Source organism: Hippoglossus stenolepis, chromosome 4, assembly GCF_022539355.2.
Source record: "Hippoglossus stenolepis isolate QCI-W04-F060 chromosome 4, HSTE1.2, whole genome shotgun sequence".
In the NCBI taxonomy this organism is placed as follows: Eukaryota; Metazoa; Chordata; class Actinopteri; order Pleuronectiformes; family Pleuronectidae; genus Hippoglossus; species Hippoglossus stenolepis.
The window spans coordinates 1,980,244-2,003,378 of NC_061486.1; the positions used below are offsets into that span (position 1 = coordinate 1,980,244).

General features: G+C 43.8%; 1 protein-coding gene across 3 annotated transcripts; it reads right to left on the minus strand.

The window, feature by feature from the left end:
- Positions 1-246: 246 nt before the first annotated feature.
- On the minus strand, positions 247-22,686 carry gdpd4a (glycerophosphodiester phosphodiesterase domain containing 4a). Of its 3 annotated transcripts, XM_047339638.1 has the most exons (19): positions 22,295-22,686; positions 15,215-15,336; positions 11,662-11,886; positions 11,321-11,426; positions 10,606-10,709; positions 10,362-10,455; positions 9,658-9,717; positions 9,483-9,581; positions 9,289-9,382; positions 7,276-7,421; positions 7,025-7,107; positions 5,738-5,888; positions 5,195-5,413; positions 4,808-4,965; positions 3,757-3,904; positions 3,100-3,182; positions 2,159-2,238; positions 1,849-1,983; positions 247-1,035 (listed from the first exon to the last, which is right to left on the minus strand). In XM_047339638.1, exons 3-18 carry the CDS (start codon positions 11,721-11,723, stop codon positions 1,889-1,891), a joined length of 1,782 nt encoding a protein of 593 aa, XP_047195594.1. In that variant the 5' UTR covers positions 11,724-11,886; positions 15,215-15,336; positions 22,295-22,686; the 3' UTR covers positions 247-1,035; positions 1,849-1,888. The 3 variants fall into 3 exon arrangements, with proteins under 3 accessions (XP_047195594.1, XP_035011034.1, XP_047195593.1); XM_035155143.2 differs by lacking the exon at positions 1,849-1,983 and having other exon boundaries at positions 248-1,035; positions 22,295-22,677; XM_047339637.1 differs by lacking the exons at positions 1,849-1,983; positions 22,295-22,686 and adding an exon at positions 21,527-21,626 and having other exon boundaries at positions 248-1,035.
- Positions 22,687-23,135: the final 449 nt, after the last annotated feature.

Here is a 23,135-nt window from a genome sequence, read left to right on the forward strand (position 1 = left end):
ACTGTCAGGTCACTGCCGCGGCTCTAATGACGCTACAGTATGAAGATGTTCCTGGACTCATGTCCAGAATCTCTCTGCTCCGTCACTGACGACAACTCAGCTCAGCTCAGTTCAGCTCAGTTCAGTTCAGCTCAGTTCAGCTCAGCTCAGCTCAGCTCAGCTCAGCTCAGTTCAGCTCAGTTCAGTTCAGCTCAGCTCAGTTCAGCTCAGTTCAGCTCAGCTCAGCTCAGTTCAGCTCAGTTCAGCTCAGCTCAGTTCAGTTCAGCTCAGCTCAGCTCAGCTCACTTCAGCTCAGTTCAGTTCAGCTCAGCTCAGCTCAGCTCAGCTCGTCCCACAGACGGAGGACGACACAGGAAGTGGAGACAGACGAGAGTTTGTCTGAATCATTTTGTTCATTTTTCTTGGTCACTTTGATTTGTGAACATCACCATTTTACTTTCTCTTTTATTTAAAGACCTCGATCAGATGAGGTCGTACTCCAACGGTGGTGGAATGTAACAAAGTATATTTCCTCTTTATTTTATTTCCTTACTTGATTTTGTCAATGTTTTTGTTGTTAGTTGAATTTAAAGCACTTTGTGTTGTGCAAGTAGTAAAGATAATATGGTACTTTTACATTTATGTCTACTTCTTTGTACTTTAACTGAAGTAAAGAGTACTTCCTCCACCACTGTTTGCAATTCAGTAAAGATCGAAATGAACCTGAACCACATGCTTTGTGGTTTTTGAGGTTTTGAGTGTAAATGTTGAATAAATTAATTTCAGTCTGATTTGATTGTTGCTTCCTCATGAATGTTTAATTTGATCAATAAATGCTTCAGAAATGAAACCATGTTTTAACACTCCCTCTGAAGTACTTCTCCCTCATCTTTCCTCCCTCTCTCTCTCTCTCTCTCTCTCTCTCTCTCTCTCTCTCTCTCTCCCTCCGTCACTCCTCTGTGATGGTGGGCAGGTGAGGTGTGATGGGCGAGCTGGGCGTGCTCCGGGTATCAGGCCTGATGTTGACGCTGGAGATCGACCACACGTCACTCAGCTCTGCGGAGGGAGGCAAAGAGCAACGGTTCAGACCTTATAGCTTCACCTGTCAAGGAGCATTGTGGGTAAAACAGAGGCCACATTCAAAGTAACAGGAAACACGTGAGGAGTGAGGAGAAGATTCGAAATGAAACGATGAGATGAAAAAGATGCTGAATTTGCTTCATGCAGGGAAACGTGGTCTTTTAATCCAGAGCTCAGATAAAACCCTGTGACCTGGTGTCAACATCTGTCCTGAGAGACTCGATCACAGCGTTCAGCACGTGTGTTCACACCTTTGTGTTCAAATGTCTCCTGTGACAACTTGTGATCAGATCTCATTCCCCAGCTCTATGTGCAAATGAACACTTGCATCGTTCGTGTCTCCGTAGAGGAAATCTGGTTTAATTATAAACATAATTAGGTTTTTACCTGGTGTGAGTTTCCAGATGTGTCTGATGTCGTTGTGTTGGTGTGTTTCAGTGTAAGAGCAAGTGAGAAGCGGTGCAGACACAGAGAGGAGCGCCTCACACCTCCTCTGGATGTGGTCGGAGTGATTGGATCTCACCAAACATCTGGGTGCGTTCACACCTGAACTCAGGGCTGAACATGTGTGATCGCATCACTCAGGACAGATGTTTACACCAGGTCCGAATTAAGAGCTGAACTTTCTAAAGGGTTCATGAGAGTTTTCTGAAGGAAACAGAAACTTCAGGGTTCAGGGTTCATACTGGGTCCATACTGGTTCATACAGGGTTCACACTGGGTTCATACTGGGTTCACTGGGTTCACACTGGGTTCATACTGGGTTCATACTGGGTTCACCTGGCATACAGGGTTCAGACAGGGCTCTGCAGGGCTGACATGCAGGGAGTCATGGGTTGAAGACCAGGGGGAGGGAGACGAGGGCCCCGGCTGGAGGGTCAGAGTGGAGCGGGCTCCAGCGAACACAGATGACCTCAGAAGAGTCTGATACAAACAACACACAGACACACACAGCAGGAAATCATTGCATGCAAAGGCCAGAGATCCTGACGTCAATATGGACAAGCATCAGATCCTATTGTGTTTCATTTACACACAATGACACAAAACAGACACACAAGCTCAACAAAGAGTGAAGAGAAGAAGAATATTCTCATACCCGTCCTGAACTTGCTGTACGGTCCGTTCTCTTGAGTCTGACGACTGCCAGACCAGAAGGTCAGGCCTCTCTCTCTCCACCTGGGACACACACAGACACACACACAACAAACAGAAACACACACACACACACAGACAGACACGCACATCAGATCAGATCAGAGGAGCAGAGAATAACCAGGTGTGTTTCTGTGTTTTATCTAAAACATGAGAGGCTTTGTACCTGCTTTGATGTGTCCACGTGTGTGTGTGTGTGTGTGTGTGTGTGTGTGTGTGTGTGTTTGTGTGTGTGTGTGTGTGTGTGTGTGTGTGTGTATAAAAGGGATAATAAAAGAGATGGTGTGTATCTGTGGAAGCTGAAGGTTCTGATCTGACTGAATCTCATTGACATTCACACTCACACTGTTTTCATATCCTCAGTTTAATGATTCCTGGATCTGAAGCTAAATTGAATTGGTTGTTTCTCAGGCCTCCACACATTGTCATGAGTAGTTTTTGCGTACTCCTGCAAACTTACTAATGAACCTAGATGAAAACATAACTTCCTTTGTGAAGGTAATAACAATAAATCCCATGTGCTTCTCATATAGATAAATAGATAGATGTGGTAAATTATTGTATCACAACAAAAGGATGGTTTCAAACCAAGAGCTGTGAAATGAAAACACACAGAAATATTAGAACTGATATAAACGATGGCCGATACTACATAAAGTACAAGGTTAAAAAAGAAATCAGCCTTCATTCAATTCCCACCGGCGCATTGATCAGAAACACATTTGGTGACGACAGAGACATCTCAGATCAAATATTAATAATAAGAGAATGACTCCGCCCCGACCAGCTTCACCCCCCCGACACCAGACGCTACAATCAGCAGGGGAAGCTAATTATGAGAGTGTGTGTGTGTCTGTGTGTGTGTGTGTGTGTGTGTCTACGCACCAGTGGAATATGAAAATGGCGATGATGAGGAAGGCAGACACGGCGTCAGTCAGAATCCACATCAGACTGTATTCTTCAGGAGTCTGGAGAGAAAAAGATTTAATTTCATTTACTGAAACAAAAGCTTCTCACATTCTTCGGAGCAGACGAGTGTGAACGTTCATTTTTTCCGTTTTGTGATCATAAAGCAGCTGAAGATTAAAAAACTTCACAGACGTGCAGGTGGAGATTGAGGACGTTTATGTAACTAACGTGTCACCGGCTGAATATTAAAACACCCTCGACATCTGCTGCCGAGATTCTCCGGCCGATACAGAACCTCCCACCTGATCCTGGAGCACGTGTCTGTGTTTCCACGGTAATACTCCGAGAGGCGGATCACGATCAGAGCAGCAACACTGAGCTCAGTCTGGTGTGAGAATAAAAACTCTTCTACTGACACATAAACCAGATGAAAAAACATACATGCTTTAACTGAGCAGTTTTTAATCTTCCTTCTCAGATGTTTTTAATTTTTCTTCACAGAGCAATTTATTTATTTCTCATTTAATCCGGCTGAGGGTTTCAATCTCTGTTTTCAAGAGACATTCACAATCAGCAAATAGAAACAACTCAACCCAGAGATGAGTGAAACTATTATTAAACTATTGTCCTCACCATGAGGAAGAGCGGCTTGTTGATGATGGACAGGACGCTCATGGAGTTGGTGGTGACGGACTGAGCTCCGGCACACCAGGCCAGCGTGTAGAGCCACGGCTGACTGATCACGTACAGGTTCGTACTGATGTTCACCGACTGGTATTTACTGCAGGGGGGGGGAGAGAGGGCGTCATGTTACCACCCGGCTCAATAGGAACGAGGTGGCAAAATAAATAAATTAACAGTTGTTTAATTTAGTTCAATACTTATTCAACAACAACACAACTCGTTCAAACAAAAGACATAGATTCTCTAATAACAGTTCAACAGGAATATTATCTCTTAATATTATTATTGAAATGTTCCTGTTTTGAATGAATCAACAGAGAAATATTTCAGTGGACTGTGAGTTGTGTTAAAAACTGAGTCCCTGTTTCTCTCCAGATTGTTGTGGCACATCTTCTGTTTATGGACGAGCAGCTCCCACTCTTTTCTCTTGTTCTACTCCTCAGCTTTTCTTAGTCTCTGCTCCTCACCTCCTCTCATATAAACTCCTCCACTGAACAACTGTAGTTTCCTTCTCCTCTGTTTCTCTCCTGTCTCTCCTGTCATGTCCCTGTCCTCTGCCTCTAACTCCCTGTCCTCTCACTTCCATGTCCTTCCAGAAGACGGAGTCACAACAGAGACAGTTTGAATGTCACGTCCTCTCAGCAGGTGTAAGCTGGGATGTTTCGTGGTCGCACTGACTTCTTCAATTAGCCGTCTGTCTAAATTTAGGGACAATTACTCAGTTTACTTTTTTCTTTTTAATCTGGGAATTTATCAGGTTAATGTTGGACCTTAAAATTGAAAACTAATTCAAATATCCACCTTTAAATTGACATTTTACTATGACATGTTTTCATTTGATCCTAAATTAGGACGTAATGTCCCCTCATGTCTCGTGTGTGAATGTAATGAATGTTTGTACACTGTTAAAATAAAAGTTTTCTCCAAATTGTGCAAATAGTCCAAACTGAAATCTAATGTATTTGTGTGTGTGTGTGTGTGTGTGTGTGTGTGCGTGCACCTGATCTGTTGTTGAGACATGGTGCTGTAGTGCAGGTTCAGTCTGCTGATGTGTCCGTCTGTCAGTTCCTGGATCGAAGCTTTTTCTCCAGATGTTTGCTGCAGCTCTGGATCCAGAGTCTGAACCAACTCCCTGTCCTCAGAAGGCAGCCACAGCACCTACACACACACACACACACACACACACACACACACACACACACACACACACACACACACACACACACACACACACACACACACACACACACACACACACACACACACACACAAACATATTAATTATGTTGTCAGCACACGTGAACAATATGAAAACCAACAAACAAACATATTCTATAATACAATTCTTTGTCTTTGGGTTTAATATATTAAATGTCTGCCCCGTTACCTGTGAGGAGTTGATGTGGGCCTGCACCACCTGCAGCGTGGTGTTGATGTATGAATCCCTGCAGGGATGTCCGTACGGTGGCCTACGCAGGTCAAACATTACCAGCCTGCCACTACGAGCTGCTACCTCCAGGAACTGGGCCAGTGAGGGAACAGACTGGTTCTGGGCCTGCGAGCGGTCCACCTCCGACAGGGACCACGCGGTACCAAATGGATCCCTCTGCACAGACAACAAGCAAAACGTGTTCTTTCAAATTATTACAACCAAAAACAAATATGTGAAAACTGCAAATTTATTTCCATGTTTTTATTTGAACTTCAGATTTACTTTGTTCTCTCAAGGTTCAGTAAATAATAAAAAAATATAAAATGTAAAATGAATCAGACTGTCAGCATCAAGGTAAAAGTACAGTAGGTTGGTCAGTTTGCAATAAAGAGGAACCCATAATATCTCATAAGATAAGAGTTTCCAGGTTTACAAGTCGTCAGGTTCCAGTTTCTCTTATTCTCTCCTACAGATTGTGTTTGTTTGTGTTTGTCTCACCGATAAGAACCAGTGGCCGGCGTTCAGCTGCTGTAGCTCGGCCCAGGTGAACATGGAGGCATCGAGGTGCGTTCGATTTGGGAAAACCTCGGCTACGTCAGTGGTTCTCCTGAGGGTGGAGTCGTGCATGAGGAAGGGGACACCGTCATAACTGCAGACGGAGATGGAAGTTTTAGGAGAGAGAGGGAACAGGATGTAAGACAGGGGACATTACAGAGTGATGTCACTTCTCTGAGAATCTTTAAATGGTTCATATCTTTACACTTTGTACAACCTAAGATAAAAGCTCATGTCAATTGTGTTATAAATACATGTTTTCATCAAACGTAGCCCATTAGACACACAAATAGGTCCACACACACACATACACAATCACACACACACACACACACACGGTTTCCATCGGGGTCACGAGCAGCATGAGATTAGCTAATCTGCTAATGCTAATCCTTCTGTTTCCAGCATGGTAACTCACCAGCCGTGAGCTAATTGGGGGCTAACGGCTAACTGGATTAGCATGGCACTAATCACCTTAATGGTGAGGAAAGCACACGAGCATCTGATCTGTATAATTAGCTTCAAGGAACAGACTCAGTTCACATTTTAGCAACATGTTGAACGCTGTTAATGATTCGACCTTTCACTCGAAGCTAATCAGGACTTGACCCAACTGTGAATGTGCATTTTAATAATTTGATCCATTAGTCATGAATCAAGGGACATTCACTGCTGCAGGCCTGTTTTTAATCAGAGTTTAAACTCCTGGGTTTGATCCATGTTGCCTAAAGGTACAGGAAATATATTTCATGATCTTTACAGAGAAGAAGTGATATTAAAAGTTACTTCATAGAATAGTTGAAGTATATATTTGTTGTCGTTGTGACCAGGTGGGATTATCTCAGCGATGTACTTTTACCTTTAACAGATGACAAACTACTTTTTTGTGTCCGTAGCTTCTATAATCCAACAACAGAAAGCACCAGTGTCTTTCAGGCCTGTGAGAACATTATGGACTTTGTGGAGTTTTCTTGTCACATTAACATTCAGAGCTTGTGATGTGTGGGAAACAGTTGTGCTTGAACCGAGGGATGAATCATAAAGCTACAACAGCCACTGAAGTGAAAGTGTCTCTCAGAAGGACGCACAACTCACACACACACAAACACACACACACACACACACACACACACACACACACACACACACACACACACACACACACACACACACACACACACACACACACACACACACACACACACACACACACACGAGAGGAGTTGGTACCTGATGGTGACGTCGGTCTCCAGTCCTTCTCCTCCAGCTTCCACTGCCTTCTCGAACGACATCACAGTATTTTCTGGAGCCAGCTACACACAGAAGAAGAGGAAGAACAATCCCAGTCTGATGAATAACAAAGCACATGAATAATATGTACAGACAACATACATACACGCTGATTAAACATGATCATAACCAACAGAAAAGATGTCCGACAGTAGAAAGAGGAGTAAAAACAGAATTCGGTTCAGTCTCACCATTGGAGCTCCTCTGTGTCCGATTAGTTTTGGAGCTGGTCCCAGTGTCCCTGCCTCTTTGATGCAGGGCGAGTACATTCCCAGAGGAACCAGGTACAGACAGAACAGCACAGACAGGTACAGACCCAGGACGGCCACCTGACGCCCTGAGGAAAACAACAACACAAAGACGCTGGTATTACACAACACAGACTTTAAATACTTACAAAACCTTATGATGGAATCAAACAGCAGAAGCCTGAACAACTCAGTTTAGGGCCTGAAGCACAGTGGAGGATTAGTGACAGTCTGGTTATTGAGTTGTTAGTATAAAGTTTAACAGCACAGTGTCATTATTTGTACCAGTTCAACACAGATATTTAGCTTTTCTTATTCCAGGCACTAGTTTATCTGCAGTAGACCTACAACACACCGGAGCCTCTCTCTGACCCAAGAGCTACAGGACTGTCCGAGTGTCGATACCGGAACTTAATCGGTTTAATATACAGTAAATCTTTCCTGATCGGATCAACATGGAGGTCTGGGGCTGAACTGGAGCCATATGGGAAACAGGCAGAACGACGACCGTCTGGTGACAGAGTGAATCCACCTGAGACAAACCGAACTAAGACTTTTACAGTTGTATTTTCACCAGAATTACTGGTTTGATCCAGTGTTGAAACGGGAAACGGGACTTTTTAGAAGCTTGTTTTATAAAGAATAAGAAGCCTCATGTCTGATCAGTGCAACAGTTATTGGAATAAATAAATGTCTCTTTGATTCAACCTGCTGCCGGTCAACAGATCATTGAAAGCAAGAGAGTTGTGCTCGGTTTGAAATATCTGCACACGCTCTTTGTCCAGACTCTTCCTGCTCAGAGAGAGAAAGCACAACTCAGCACAGACCATAGACTGTGAATAAAGATGGACGACGTGTCATCACTTCCTCCCACTGTCATGAAATGAAAAGGCCCGGATACAAACGCTGCCATCTTGCACTGATGTTATTTGGAGTCAGAGTCTGTGCAGTAAAGATCTCTACAACATCTGAGGGACATGGTTTTGGGGCTGGATGCCGTCTAGTTTCTGTTTCTATTATGACCAATCACGTTTGAGCAGCCTTTGGTTGTCTGATAGCACACATCTAAATACCAGAAAGTGCATCGATTAAATTAAAACTACAAAACTAAACATGCAGGCCAGAGTTTATCTTATTACAGAAGAACAGAGTTTTATTCCATCCTATGCTTCTCTCTCTCTCTCCCCTCCCCTGCCAGGAAAGACCCTCGACATGACTCAGCATTACCCACTGAATCCCCATGGCAACCAGGGACAGTACCCATGGAGACCAAGAGAGAAGAGAGACGCAGAGACGCAGAGGTCAAAGCCATTCAGTGGAGAGAACAGGGCCGACAGACACAAAGCCAAGAAAGACCGAGTGAGCAGAAGACGAGTAAAGAGAGAAAGACCGCAGCAGCAAGAAAAGAGGTCAGAACGATCCAGAGAGCAAAGAAAGAGCAGAGTGATGAAGAGAGGAAGAGGAGACAGGAAGCACCAGAGAGATGAAGACAAGATGAGAAACATGGATTTTCTGTTAAGAGGAAGTGCAGAGGGAGAGAGGAGGATGACAGGAGCCTGACACGGTGTCACGCTGCTGAGGGGTGTGTTTGATTTCTGAATAGCTGTATTCCCGACAGGTGGAGCAGCTCAGTGCTGTTGAGAAGCTTTGAGAGCAGAAAACCTTCACTGTCTCCAAGAGATAAGACAATATGTGATTTTAAAAAAGGACTTCAGCCCTTTTCTTTCCTCCTCTTACTGCGGCACGTCAACAAGGGAGCTCCCCATAGTTCTCTAGAACATCTAGAACATCAAGTATCATGATGGACAGTTGGATCAGAACAAAGTTTGTGACATCAAACATGGAGGAAAAAGCGAAACAGGCAAAACTCCGCTAATGGCAATGGGATAGGAGTCATTCTTTGGTTTACCCACATTTCAAAAACCTGCGTAGACTCAAACTCATCAGCTCGCTCACCTTTCCTGTTCATGCGGAAGAAGTGTAACGCTATCGGCCACGAGAGAATCGCCATTAGTGAGACTGCAGCCACATGGAGGAAAGGTGCCGTCACCTGAGTGGTTACAAAGAGGAGAATGAGGGGTTGGTTAAAATGAAATACAACCTGGTGTAACTCTCTGCTGTGATTGGCTGGTTGGACGGGATCAGCTCACCTGCAGGGAGAGGAGCAGAGTCTTCCATTCTTTGCTCCAGAGGTCAGACAGGATGGCCGTGGCTGTGACGGTGAACGCCAACGTCACCACAATGCCCGTCTGGGGAGGACGAGGAGATGCAAGTTATAAGAAGGTGAAGAACAAGTGTGTTGATGTCTTCAGTGTGTGTGTTTACCTTGTGGCTCCAGTGGAGGTAAAGTCTCTGACCCTCAGTGAGCAGACACACCGCCAACACCTGAACAAAGATGGTCGTTCAAAACTTTTACAGGAAGATGCTTCACTTTCCTACAAGAAACTTTATTCACTCACCAATAAAACACGATCTGTCCAGAATTTAACTAAGCATCATTTAATAAGTTTCATTAATGTATTAAAATGCCTGAGCAGATTACATGTCTTTAAATGAGATGTTTTGTGTCCCATTTTCTCCTGCATGAACTTGTTTAAACTTGTATTTGTTTTTATGCAAGCTAGCACTTGTACCTGTTATTTGAAAGGTATATTATAAATAAAGTTTATTTATAATTACTTAATTATAATTATCATCTCTGATTAGAGAATAAACTGTTGATGCTGATTTTCCTTCAATTCATCTTTCATGATATAAAACATATAACATATCAAACAAAGTGCTGAGAGACACGAGAGGCTGAAATGCACTTTCACATATTCAAACACTGTTTTAAGATAAATAAAACATAAAGGGAAATCTGACTGATCCTTCGAGGTGTTGGCTCACAACGTCCTAGTTTGGGTGTTTTCCATCCACACACAGTTCTAAGCACATCCAGGGATTTTAACTGCCAACCCTTGATATAAAAATGACATTACCTAACCTCTGTAACAAAGCTACAGCTTCTATAATACGATTATACTTACCAGCAGTAGAGCGATGTATGTGAAGAGAGCAGCAGCAACAACCAGCAGGACCAGTGACCAGGGGAACCAGAAGCCCAGAGTCCCAAAGTTAAACCTGAGACAGAGGAAGACGCCAGTTTAATACTGGGAATCTAATTTAATTCATTCATTGTTAACATGAGCAGTTTACAGTGTGTGTGTGTGTGTGTGTGTGTGTGTGTGTGTGTGTGTGTGTGTGTGTGTGTGTGTGTCTTGTGAGACTCACCAGTCAAAGTCGTTGTAGTCGTTCTGAGCTTCACTCCAGAAATAGAGGAACACAAAACTCAGGAAGAAGGTGAGGATCAGGAGGCCAAAACTGCCACACTCCACCTGCAACACACACACACACACACACACACACACACACACACACACACACACACACACACACACACACACACACACACACACACACACACACACACACACACACACACACACACACACACACACACACACAGTGAAACAAGGACACACACATCATTTCTGTCTCAACAAATGTTCTATATACTTATTAAGAGAATCTTTCTGGTAAAAGTGAAGTTTCCTCACACAAACACAAACCTGATTAATTCAGAAATCTAGGATCTATGGTCACAATTAGAAGCAAAGCAGCAACTTGCTGATTCTACACAACCTGACAGATACAGCAGGACTCAGTCATATGACACAGTGCATATGGAAGCAGTATATTTTGGTATCAGCTGACAGAGGAAACACCGATATACTGGATGTGATCGATTTTCAGACAGAAGCAGTGGAGTCAGCAGAGAGAGGAAAACTGGTCAGGGAATCTAAACTGTGCACGATCAGCAAACTCCACACACTCTGTAGTGTGTGTGTGTGTGTGTGTGTGTGTGTGTGTGTGTGTGTGTGTGTGTGTGTGTGTGTGTGTGTGTGTGTGTGTGTGTGTGTGTGTGTGTGTGTGTGTGTGTGTGTACCTTGCTGCAGCAGCACTCTCCTGGTTGCGCCCAGACTCTTTGGTATCGTCTCCATTGGCAACCGTAGAGGCCGGCGAGACAGGAGACAAACGGCTGGTGTTCATACCTGATTACAGCATATTAGAAATCAGACAATTTAATAAACATCAGCAACAGAAAAGCATTGAGACGTTTCTCTGACTGAACAGAGACGAGAATGACTCTGGACACTTCTAATAATACAAATGACTTACTGCTGAATGCTATAACTCATAGTGACAGCAACCGTTTCCACAGCAACTAACAACCTCAGAAAAGTGTAACTACCATCAGTGACCGAAGGTGAAGGGGAAATGTTTTACCTTTGCAGCAGCTGCCGCCGCACCACCTTTAGCTTCCCCAGCTTCAGTCTGGTCACGGGCATTCACCCCCCCCACGGCCCGGCATCACACAGAGAGAGGGAGAGAGGGAGAGAGAGAGAGAGAGAGAGAGAGAGAGAGAGAGAGAGAGAGAGAGAGAGAGAGAGGAGCAGGATGAAGAAGGGAACAGAGAGAAGAGGAAAAGAAGACAGGACTCTGGGGCCACACCTACAGGGAGAGGAGAACATTTCAATTAGCAATTTAATTTAAAAATGTTTTTATAATGTTTTCATAGGAAAACTAGAGTCAGCAGTGTGAGAGTGTGTGTGTGTGTGTGTGTGTGTGTGTGTGTGTGTGTGTGTGTGTGTGTGTGTGTGTGTGTGTGTGTGTGTGTGTGTGTGTGTCTCACAGTGTGTTCCTGGTTATATTCCTGTGACCTGCTTAAACTGACCCAGAAAATACAAATACTGACAGTGATCCATGTCTATACAAACAATATGGTCTCTCCATGTCCAGAGTGACCTGACCTCTGACCCCAGTAATCCCATAATATCATCAGACTGTAAAGCAACTTAACAAACCATAAAGTGAGTCAGTGAGTGAACAGAAACGAAATCCTGGACTCGACTCTCAATCTATAGGAAATCACTTATGATAATGTATTAATCGTTTAAGTCATTTGTGTATTATCTTTTATATTCAAACTTCAAACCACGGAGGACCTGATTGGTTGGACAATAGAAGCTATCACACATTATTTGACATTTTATGTTTTCATGGAGTAATTTTTGCTTTATCCTGCAAACTAACAAACAGAAAGAGACGGAAACACGACCCCTTGAAGGAGGTCATCATTTGAAATGATATTTCTCCAAAAGAGGTTTAACAATAACAGTTGTGTAACAGCTCCACTGATCCACTGAACCGAAACCCACAGAGCAACCAGCCACTGCATCAGGCAACAACACACCTTGGGTTACACATCATAACAACCTGTGTGTTACTAACATGTCTCAGACAAACACACAACACCATCATGTTCACTTGCTCTCAGGTCAGAGCTGTAAAGCCTCTTTGTTTCTGTATCTCCACTCATGGTGATGCTGATGTGCTGCAGATCCAGATGTGAGGATTAATGTCGGACCAACAACAACAACAGCTTTCGACAGTGAGTTTAGAACAAAGAGGTCAGATTAACAGCTTCATGCACACGCTCCATTAAACACACTGGACTGGCCCGTGTGAACTGGTTTGATGCTAAGCTGCAGGATGTATGAGTTCAGCACAGATTATCAAGTGTTTTACAACACTGACGTTTGTTTTAACTCAATGTTTTCTAAACTAAGGCTCAGGAACCTCTGAGAGACAATGAGGGGGTTGGGTTAAAAAACTATTAGAAATATCGTATTTATATCAAACCACGCAGATGCAACCCTCTGATTCTCGACCCCTGAGGTGATTATGACAGACTGAAGCATCGGCGGCAGCAGGTCACTTCACAGCGTCTCAGGAAACACTGAACATGTGAACATGTGTCAGGTCTGTTGAAGCTTACAACACTCAGTCAGGAGACCCGACCCATTTATTCAATAGATAATCAAGTTGGGACTTAAGTGTAATAAAGTTAAACAGTTCTAAATAGTCACCACTATCACTGTTGCCGACAGTAACACAACATGCAAACTTGACTTTTGCAGTAGTTTTGGTGAAACCTCTTCTGCTTTATTCTTTATTTCATGGACCAGTTTGCAGTTTCATCCAAATCCATGTAAATCAAACCCTCTCTGAATCTGTTATATTCTCTTGTGTAAAATAATAAATAATATAATCATAATAAAATTGTAGTATATGATATTTAATTCAAACTGAATCATATTCGAATATAACCCAATATATTAGTTTCTTTGTTCATTTGACGACCAGGCCGATTCAACCATGCCAGTCGTCACAGGGCTGCCATGGCAACCATGACATCAGATCTGTTCTCCATGCTGGGAGCAGGATGAAGGGAGGTGGTGCAAAGAAGAAAGAAGCAGATGGAGCGATGAAAGAAGGAGACTGGAGAAACTTGAGAGAGAAATTACCCATCAGGCGTCATCAAAGCTGTTATGTATTAAATCATAAAACCAGACGGTTCAGTTTAGAGCGAGCACACGACAACATCACGTCTCTGAGAGACACATAAAATACAGAACGAGGGAGATAAACAAAAACAGAAAATAAAAATGATGAGACAGATCAACATCCAAATTAATTTTATGTCTGTGATGAATGAACAGCTGGAGCCTGTGGTAGAAGCTGATTCCTTTTCAAATACATTTCACCGTTTCTAGAAAAGCACTTTATAGAGCTCACATCCCCACCAAGACCCAAAGTGACCCTGAATAACAAACTACCGCCCTGACAGGGGCTCCGAGCTGTGACAGGTGATGATGTGAAGAAGCAGTGGAACACGTTAACCACTCTCTGAGCTCCGGAGGGTAAAGGAGGCTGCATTTTGAATATGTAGGCAGAGAAAGTTTCCATGAAGTGGACACAGACAAACATAGAACAAGGTGGAGAAATGCAGAATGATTCCTCTTTTCTTTTTCCTCAGTCTACAAATCTATCCCTTCATTCTCTCTCTGTCTATTGGTCTGTTTTCTCTATTTCAGCTTCATCTCTCTCAGCTAACTGTCTGAACCTCAGTTTGTCTTCCTTCCATCAGTCTGTGTCCCTCCTGCTCTCTGAACTCCTTCTGGAGCTCGACATCAACCTACATGTCTGGACACTGGTCAGCTGAGTCCTCCAGCTTTTCTGTTCACCCACAGTGTATCAGCTTCAGGGACTTTAATCTACAGTGACACTACACGGATAAAAATGTTCAATGGCTAGTGAACAGATCTGATTTATGCCGGACGTCAAACACAAGCCTGGGAACTGGTCAGATCATTTAAGTGCCTACAAATATCATGAGTTGAACAGGTATTAAATGTTGTAGATGTGTGATTTAAAGCTGATCTCAGTTGTTTTGTCTTCTGAACGTCTGGTGGTGCTTTGTTCCTCGTTTCGTCTACTGGTGAAAACTGCAGCAGGTTCGAAGCGTCAGCAGCTTCAGCTGGATGTTACTGCTGCTGTCTGTGGGTGTATTATATGAGCAATGATTCAAATCTTCAAAAACCTGATGTACAGCAGCCTACGTCGAGATGGATCACATTTCAAAGATCACTTTTATAATCTTTACATAACGAAACTAGAACGAAAACTAAAAACTCAGAGAGCACAAACCTCCACCAAGGACCAACAGTCGCCTCAAATGAAATCAAGCTGAACCAAATCGCTCACACTAATAAAAACTAAACATGTCCCCATGAATTATTCAGTGGGAAATTGTGAAAATGTTGAAAAACATCTTGTCCCACAATGTTAAAGATAAAGTGAAAACATCTCAACCCTACACAAAATCCAATGGGAATCCGTTGAGTGTGTTTTGCGTAATCCTGCTAACAAACAAATAAACACAGATAAAAACACGACCTCCTTGTTGGAGGTTATAAAGAAAAGAGCTGCATCGTACCTGCACTTGAGGAACCGAGTTTCAGTCTTCACTTCCTGTCTGCTGAAGTGCCCTTGAGCTCAGCTCCTGCACCGCTGCACGGCGACATCTAACCCCCATGGAGAGCAGGGCAACAAGAAAACCTGCCGACATATATCAACAAAGAAGGAGTTTAAAGGAGAGAGCAAAGGGAAACAGTGAAACAGCATAGTATGTCTTTTCTGAGATCCATAACTTTACCCAGAATTCACTGAGAAAACATCAAGGAATCCACATGTCACCATCAAGGCTTTGATCTCTGAACACAGCTTTTCATGTCAGGATCAGATTCAGATTTAAAACATGATGTATGAATGTACTCTTCCTCTCCTCTCACAGAACAGAGACACAAGAGGCAGCGGCTCGTTGAAGTGAACAGTTGAGACCAGTGAACAGCGACAGCCTCACAGGAGTAGCATGACGCAGCTGAGAGTCAGAGTCAGAGTCAAGAGTCAGAGTCCGAGTCCGACACGGCTCTGATCCCAACAGATGCCATATGGGCCTTTTCATGGAGGGACAGTACACAAAGTACATGAACTTCATAAACCTGAGATAGATACACAACATTATTTCATCTGTGATGCAGAGGGATTAAAAAGAGTTGATATTCAGAACATTAACCGTCCACTGTACATTCCCCTCCCACGAGGACACAAACACATTATTCGTTGCTCTCTGGACATCCTAGAGCTAAATTGATTTGTCAGCTTTAGCAGAAAATCAATCTGCAACAATTTGGATAGTTGATTAAATATTTAAGAGGTAAACTGTCACAATTCACATTCGATTGGAGACAACAAGTTGACTGTCCCAGTTTGCTCGAGCCTCGTTCTACTTTTCCAAAAGCACAGATTGTTGAGAAAGTCCTTAGTGAACAAAGTCCGTCTTCCTCCTCCGCTGAGACCAAGGACTTGACAATGTGGGTCAAACATGAAACATGAATTCATCACCGAGGGCTGCGACACACAGATCCATCTAAATCCACCGTATGTAGGTTGGTTAAAGACTTTTTATAGCAGTAATAACTTACAGTGCTTCTAACTGCTCTTATTTCACTTTGTGCCGAGTGAACGTAAAGATCAACACGAGCTGCCTCCTCAGACTATATACAACATAGATTCATTATGGAGAATAAAGAGTTGTTCAGCAGGAATTATCTGGATCCAACCAGCTGTGATATGAACACTAGACTGCACGCACACGCACACACACACACACACACACACACACACACACACACACACACACACACACACACACACACACACACACACACACACACACACACACACACACACACACACACGATTTATCGCCACTTTAAGTAGTCGTTATGAATTTGGAAATAGTTCTGGAAGTGTTGTTTTATGCGATATTAAAAGTTGATCCTACAAGTGCCAGATGATATTATCAGAAGCAGCTTTGTGGCTTCACAGACGTCCACTCAGCAGCTCGACAACTGCAATGCACCAACTCTGAGAACCACATGGACACGAATTACAAATCCACGATCAGTCCTTTTTTCAATATTTTATCAGAAAGAATTAACAAAGAAATCCAACGTGCCCCCTGGGCGTCTTGGATGATTATCCTCCAGCACTGTGGCACCATGAAACACTGACGTGGCTCTGAACACGACTTTCAAACCCTCAGAGGATCTGCAGCCGAGCCGTCGTTCATCTTCATCTCGCTGAGCTGAGCAGAGAAAGGTTAGCAGTCTGTCATGTTTCACTCGTCTGCTCGCCTCCATTACATCTGGCAGGATCAGCGAGAGCCTCGTATCCACGCCAGGAATAAAATTAGAACTCCACAGGACTGTGAGTACAACTGGAGACTTTGGGGTCGTTTCCCTCGCAGCGTTCAGAGGCTGATGCAGAGCGAGACTCGTGCAACCCCCCGGTTCTTCTTCTGATCCAGAAAGATGTTCGACTGCTTGGAAAGAAAAGCCTTCGAGTCTCCTCTTATAATAATCATGTTGAGATGTTTTCATCGTTGTCGTGCATCTGATTCATTGTCGTAATAACAGGATAGAAAATAGGCTACATACAATTAATCACCATGGAAACGCTCCAAATCCATGATCAATGTGAAAGTTGGACTTGGGCACTGAACATTTATGACATCCACTGCACAAGTCTACACTGAGTGACCATTTTATTAGGTACTTTTCCTTTCCCATATGAAGCAGCAGGAGACGCAGGACATAACATTATGCAGGACATAACACATCTTCAATAATCACCCCCTGCTTATGTGCCTGCATCTGTGTGTTTTTATGATAGCACATATTTCTAACGTGTTCACCTCAGTCTCCACCTCGCTGCAGTCGTCTCAGGACACGGAGGGAAAATAACAACAATGTGGAAACAACTAAATGTAAATGGAGCAAACAGGATTAACTTGGCAGCAGAAGACGAGACAGTTCCTGATCCAGGTGGAGCTTTAACTCTCGTCCAGCAGCAGCTCGTGACACATGCAGGACACGAGCAGGAATCCACAGACTGTCTGGAGCGTTTCACAGCAGCCACGGCTCAGCTGTGGTTTCAGGATGTGAATATGCACCTATTAAACTTGAATGATCCTCTTGGGGAAATAGACTATTAGATGTATGAATGTGAAGCAGGTCAGTGCTGAGACAGAAGTGTGGGAATGTAGAGGAGATATTAAATATATTGTTTAGTATAGAGGAAAAATCTGGCATCTTATTGGAACTGCAGTGGATAAAAAAGCTTTGCACGTGAAATAACATAAGCAGCTAGAAGAACAGGCAGCTTGTTCTGAGCCGCTCAGCAGCAGATCCTGGATCTGAGTGTGATTGGACCCAGACTGAACCGGTGGAGCTGGCCGAGGGCTGGTGATGATGAAAGAAGCAGAACACAGAGCTGGAGGCTGCAGAGAAAATGGGAATTCATCTGTTTCTCAGTGTAAAATATGATGCAAGGAAACGGAGGAGAAAGGAAAGGATGACTGGAGGCAGGAGAGTTGAGTTGCCCCTGATACAGATACGTGCACATGTTGTTTCTTTACATTACAAACTATCTGTAACTGTTCAGATATGATGGATTCATCAGTATTTATCTCAACTCAGAATGAAGTCACCACCACAGCCTCAGGAAGCTTGTACCTGAAAATATCTTCATCAATATAAACTATATATATATATAAATGCATTAGTCGAATGAAGGAAATTAGAAAATTCATCGACAACTAGAATATCTCTCAGTGGAGCTCAAACCTCCACCAACACTCAACAGGTGACAGATCCGTCCTCTGAATAAACCTGATTACTTTCATCAAGATCAATGAATTATTCTGAGGAATCAAAGAAAATGTTGAAACTTTGCCTCCTGATCCAGATCCAACCAAACTTTGAGGAGCTCAAGAAAATGGTGCAGAAATCTTCTGTGGCTGCAGCTTCTCAAACTCTATTTGATCACATTTAATCTCTTTAGGTTTCAGAAAGTCGGTTGAACAAAACAATACAAAAAAAAAAATACTAACGAATATTGAACACAATTATTATTAAACTAAACCAATGGTACAAACAAAGAAACACAGAATACAGCAGTCACACAATGTAGACATGAACAAGCAGGTACACTGTGTGTGTGTGTGTGTGTGTGTGTGTGTGTGTGTGTGTGTGTGTGTGTGTGTGTGTGTGTGTGTGTGTGTGTGTGTGTGTGTGTGTGTGTGTGTGTGTGTGTGTGTGTGTTCAGGCCTCTGGGTAATAAAAGAGAGATAGTGTAGACAGATGGATGGAGAGAGGGTCAGAGCTCAGGGAGACAGAGCACATAAAACAATACGGCCTCTGTTTCCAGACCACTCAGCTCTCTGCTGTTCACTCACTACACCAACTGTACCAGGCCTGTGCTGGTGGAAGACTTTCTGTGTGGGAACAAAATGGCTTCGTCTTCAAACTTTATGAAGTTTTAATGGAAACAAGAAAATATTTTCAACCCAACAAGGTTTTTGTTAATGAAAAATGATTCGTGTCCAGAAAGACTCTGATCTCAGACTCAAAACCAAACTATGTTCATCACGATCACAGTTTCAGTTTCCTGACCACGATTAATCCCCACGCGCTGATATCATATTGTGCTCAGCATGCAGGAGTGAATAATGCAGTGTTGGCCCTGATCTTTCAGAAACACGCACTGAACACAATCCAGGGTTTTACAGAATTATCCAACGTGAACATATGTCTCACAGACGAGTTGCAAAGTCACCACCAGGACACTTGTTCACACTGACTACTTTTATATTCAATATTCTGACAACTGACCTTATCCTCAACTCAAACGTCCTTCACTAGAGTTCAAACCTCTGCCAAGGCCCAGCTGTCCCTTTCAGTTCCATCAGGCTGCACCAGATTTCACAAACTCATAGATACCAGTCGTCTAAATGTGCCGGATCTTTTCATCAAGATCCATGAATTATTCGCAGATTATTCTGGATCTGCCTCCTGCCCCGTTCCACTTCCACCAGGTTTCAGCTGCCTGGAGGTTTTGGTGTAAACCTGTCAACAAACCAGCAAACAGACGAGAAACCTCCTTGGTTGAGGTCAAATCTGAGTTTGATAATAAAACCAAATACATTTTCTATTCATTGTCTCGTCAATAATGACGAGTTTTTCCTCATGTGACGTCTGCTTGTCTGAACACACGTTATGAAGGAGCATGTGTATCAGCAGTGATGTAAATGAGTCATGGCAGATTAATTAGAACCAAAGCAACATGTTGATTTATTTATTAAACGGCTCATTATGTATTGTCACCATCACAAACACATCACAGCCTCAGTGAGAAGAGAAAACCTTCATATCAGAGGATGTTTTAATTACTTTTCACTGTTCAGTCTCCTTCAGCCTGTGGGAATATTCACCCGCAGTAATAAAACACATCTAATTAACATGTACATGAAGAATCACTGCAGAAACCAACATATGACTCAGACTCGGCTCATTAGCACAATAGCAAAGCTTTGTTTTCTTTAGTTTTCAAACTGGGAAAAACCACAGTCACACTAACAGAGTAACGACCGAGCCGAGTCGTGAGCGTGGGAATCTGAAGTGTCACAGAGGTGTTCAGACTGGGAGGAGGCGGAGTTAATCCACTGACATGTTGGGAAGTACGAGACGTGAGGGACACAAACCAAACTGAGGCCAGTCGCTCTCGTCTCAGCTGTTTGTCCACATCAGTCTTACGTCACTGCAGCGTTTCCCCCAAAGAAATAAACATCCGAACTCTCCTCTAAGAAAGTGTAACTGCAGAAAGCAGATAGAAAGCAATGGAACAAGAAAGACATCATCAGTATCCTCATAACGACACAAGCAGGAGGGAGGTGTTCAATGTCCACAGGAACACGTCTTTTTGAAGAACAGAATTTCCCTCCTCGTATTTCAACACGTCCAGGGATTCACACGCGTCTCAGGTCACTGCTCTTCTTGTTCCCTTCACAGCTCATTGTCCACGTTCATTATCATCATTTCACACCTGGTTGGGTTCAGAACCTCAGACTTTTCAGTTTAGTCTGAACACGAGATCGGGTGTGAACGGTTCCTCGGACCACGATCCAGAGCACATTTCTTTACCTCTGAAGAAATAAAGTTTGAACGACGAGGACGTTCATTTAGCTGGTAGTAAAAACACAAGGATATTTTCATGGCAACCAAATGAACGACTTCATTCAAGCCCGACACACGACCAATCAGTGTCGAGTATAGGGAGACGCAGCCCACGTAGCTGATGACGACAGGACGTCGCATGCCACACAAAATGATTTAGTCCCTGAATCGTTGACATTACACTGCCCAGGACAGGTTAGCTTCGTTTCTAAGTAAATGGAGACGTCCATCTTTGTTTACAGTCTATGAAAATAGCCTGTTCCAGAAACACTGAGCAGCACCATGCATCACTGTGTTAACTTCACGTCTGCAGATCCACCGAGAACTTTAAAACTGTGGAAACAAACCTGAGAGGAGCTGACTTGACCTTCAAAGTTTCTACGAGGGCGATGAGAACGAGACAGGACTGAGTCAGATGGTCACTTTCCTCTGGGCTGTTCTATTCTCTATGTGAACCATGAAGCTCACACATTACTCTCTGATCCTCTCTAACACTTTCAACACAGCATCTTCATGATGTGCAAACACACTATGACCATCTGTCCTGACACAAAACGTTGGAGTCAAACTAGGACTTTCACAGATTTCATTGAGCTCGATGGTGAAGATAAAAATAAGATCACACCTGCTGAGAACCACATTCACATCGGACACAGTAACTATGAACTGACCTCGACTGGGTGACACATCGACGCAGCTCGGACGTAAACAGTCCCTCCTCCTCTCACGCCTGCTCACAGACACTGTCAGTGGTTAGTATTGATCTATGGTTTGATGACGAGGCAGCAGCACAGACATGTGATTCACTGGTCGGTCAAACTGCCGCAGGAAACACAATCATTCACTGGATGAAGCGTGTGCAGAAACCATGACAGTGACAGGAGAACCATCAACATGTCACTTTGTGAGACTCTCTCTGATCAGCTGAGACTCAAACCAACAGCTGGAAGACACAATAAATAAAAACAACACGCACTGAAAATAGTTGCTCCCTTGTTATGTTATATTTTTTACATGTGTTTTAATGTGTCTTGTGTTGGAGTGTGTGTTCGGTGAAGTCCAAGTGAAGCTGAAACTGAATTTAAAATGCAAATATATTCATTGACTTAACTATTATCATTTATTCAGAGATTAGAATGAACATGTGTAACTTAGTTTCCAGAGTAAAAACACAAACAGCAGCAGCAGCTTCATGATCAGGACTAAAGATAACGGTCCTAAAGAGTCTGGTGATGACTGTCAAACATCAAATCATTCAAACTGACGAAGATTCAACCTGAAATCAACACATTGAGCTGTGTTGTGTTGTGTTGTGTTGTGTTGTGTTGTTGACATTCACTCATCATTAATTCAACATTTCCTCCATTTTCATCTGTTACAACTGATCTTTACACTGAGTCGTTTAACATCACAGAGAAAAGATATGAACATGTTCTTACCAGAGGACGTCACAGTGTCTGTTGCTCTGTCTGTTGCTGTCTGTTCCTCTGTCTGTTGCTCTGTCTGTTGCTCTGTCTGTTCCTCTGTCTGTTCCTCTGTCTGTTCCTCTGTCTGTTGCTCTGTCTGTTGCTCTGTCTGTTCCTTTGTCTGTTCCTCTGTGTCTTCACACCTTCTCTCCTTTTTCTTCTTCCGTTACTGTTTGATGTACGTTGCGGTGCACGCGCCGTGTCGTGCTGCAGTGGTCTCGTGCGGCAGCTCCGCTTCTGCGTGCGCGCGAGGCGAGGACACGGGGACGTACTGAGCCGCGTGCATGCGCAGCGGCTGCGTGAGGACAAGCTGCAGCACCAGGATGGAGCCACCTGTTGCTGACGTCACAAGGCCCCTCCCACCACTGGGAAAAATTGAAAACAACATTTTTAAATCTTTGCTTTTATTATTATTGTATTAATTTGTTTTATCGTGTTTATCTGGAGGATTTCTGAAGCTGGGAGAAGTGGCCCCGGGGCCAGTTTGAGACCCGAAGCTGGGAGAAGTGGCCCCGGGGCCAGTTTGGGACCCGAAGCTGGGAGAAGTGGCCCCGGGGCCAGTTTGGGACCCGAAGCTGGGAGAAGTGGCCCCGCGGCCAGTTTGAGACCCGAAGCTGGGAGAAGTGGCCCCGGGGCCGGTTTGGGACCCGAAGCTGGGAGAAGTGGCCCCGGGGCCAGTTTGAGACCCGAAGCTGGGAGAAGTGGCCCCGGGGCCAGTTTGGGACCCGAAGCTGGGAGAAGTGGCCCCGGGGCCGGTTTGGGACCCGAAGCTGGGAGAAGTGGCCCCGGGGCCGGTTTGGGACCTGAAGCAGCT

Excerpts from the sequence above, each read along its gene's own strand:
- gdpd4a (XM_035155143.2), bottom strand. The coding sequence starts at position 11,723 with ATGCCCGTGACCAGACTGAAGCTGGGGAAGCTAAAGGTGGTGCGGCGG. Across the intron at positions 5,414-5,737 it reads CCGGCCACTGGTTCTTATCG|AGGGATCCATTTGGTACCGC; the intron begins GTGAGACAAACA and ends TTGTCTGTGCAG. Across the intron at positions 3,905-4,807 it reads ATGTCTCAACAACAGATCAG|TAAATACCAGTCGGTGAACA; the intron begins GTGCACGCACAC and ends CCCCCCCTGCAG.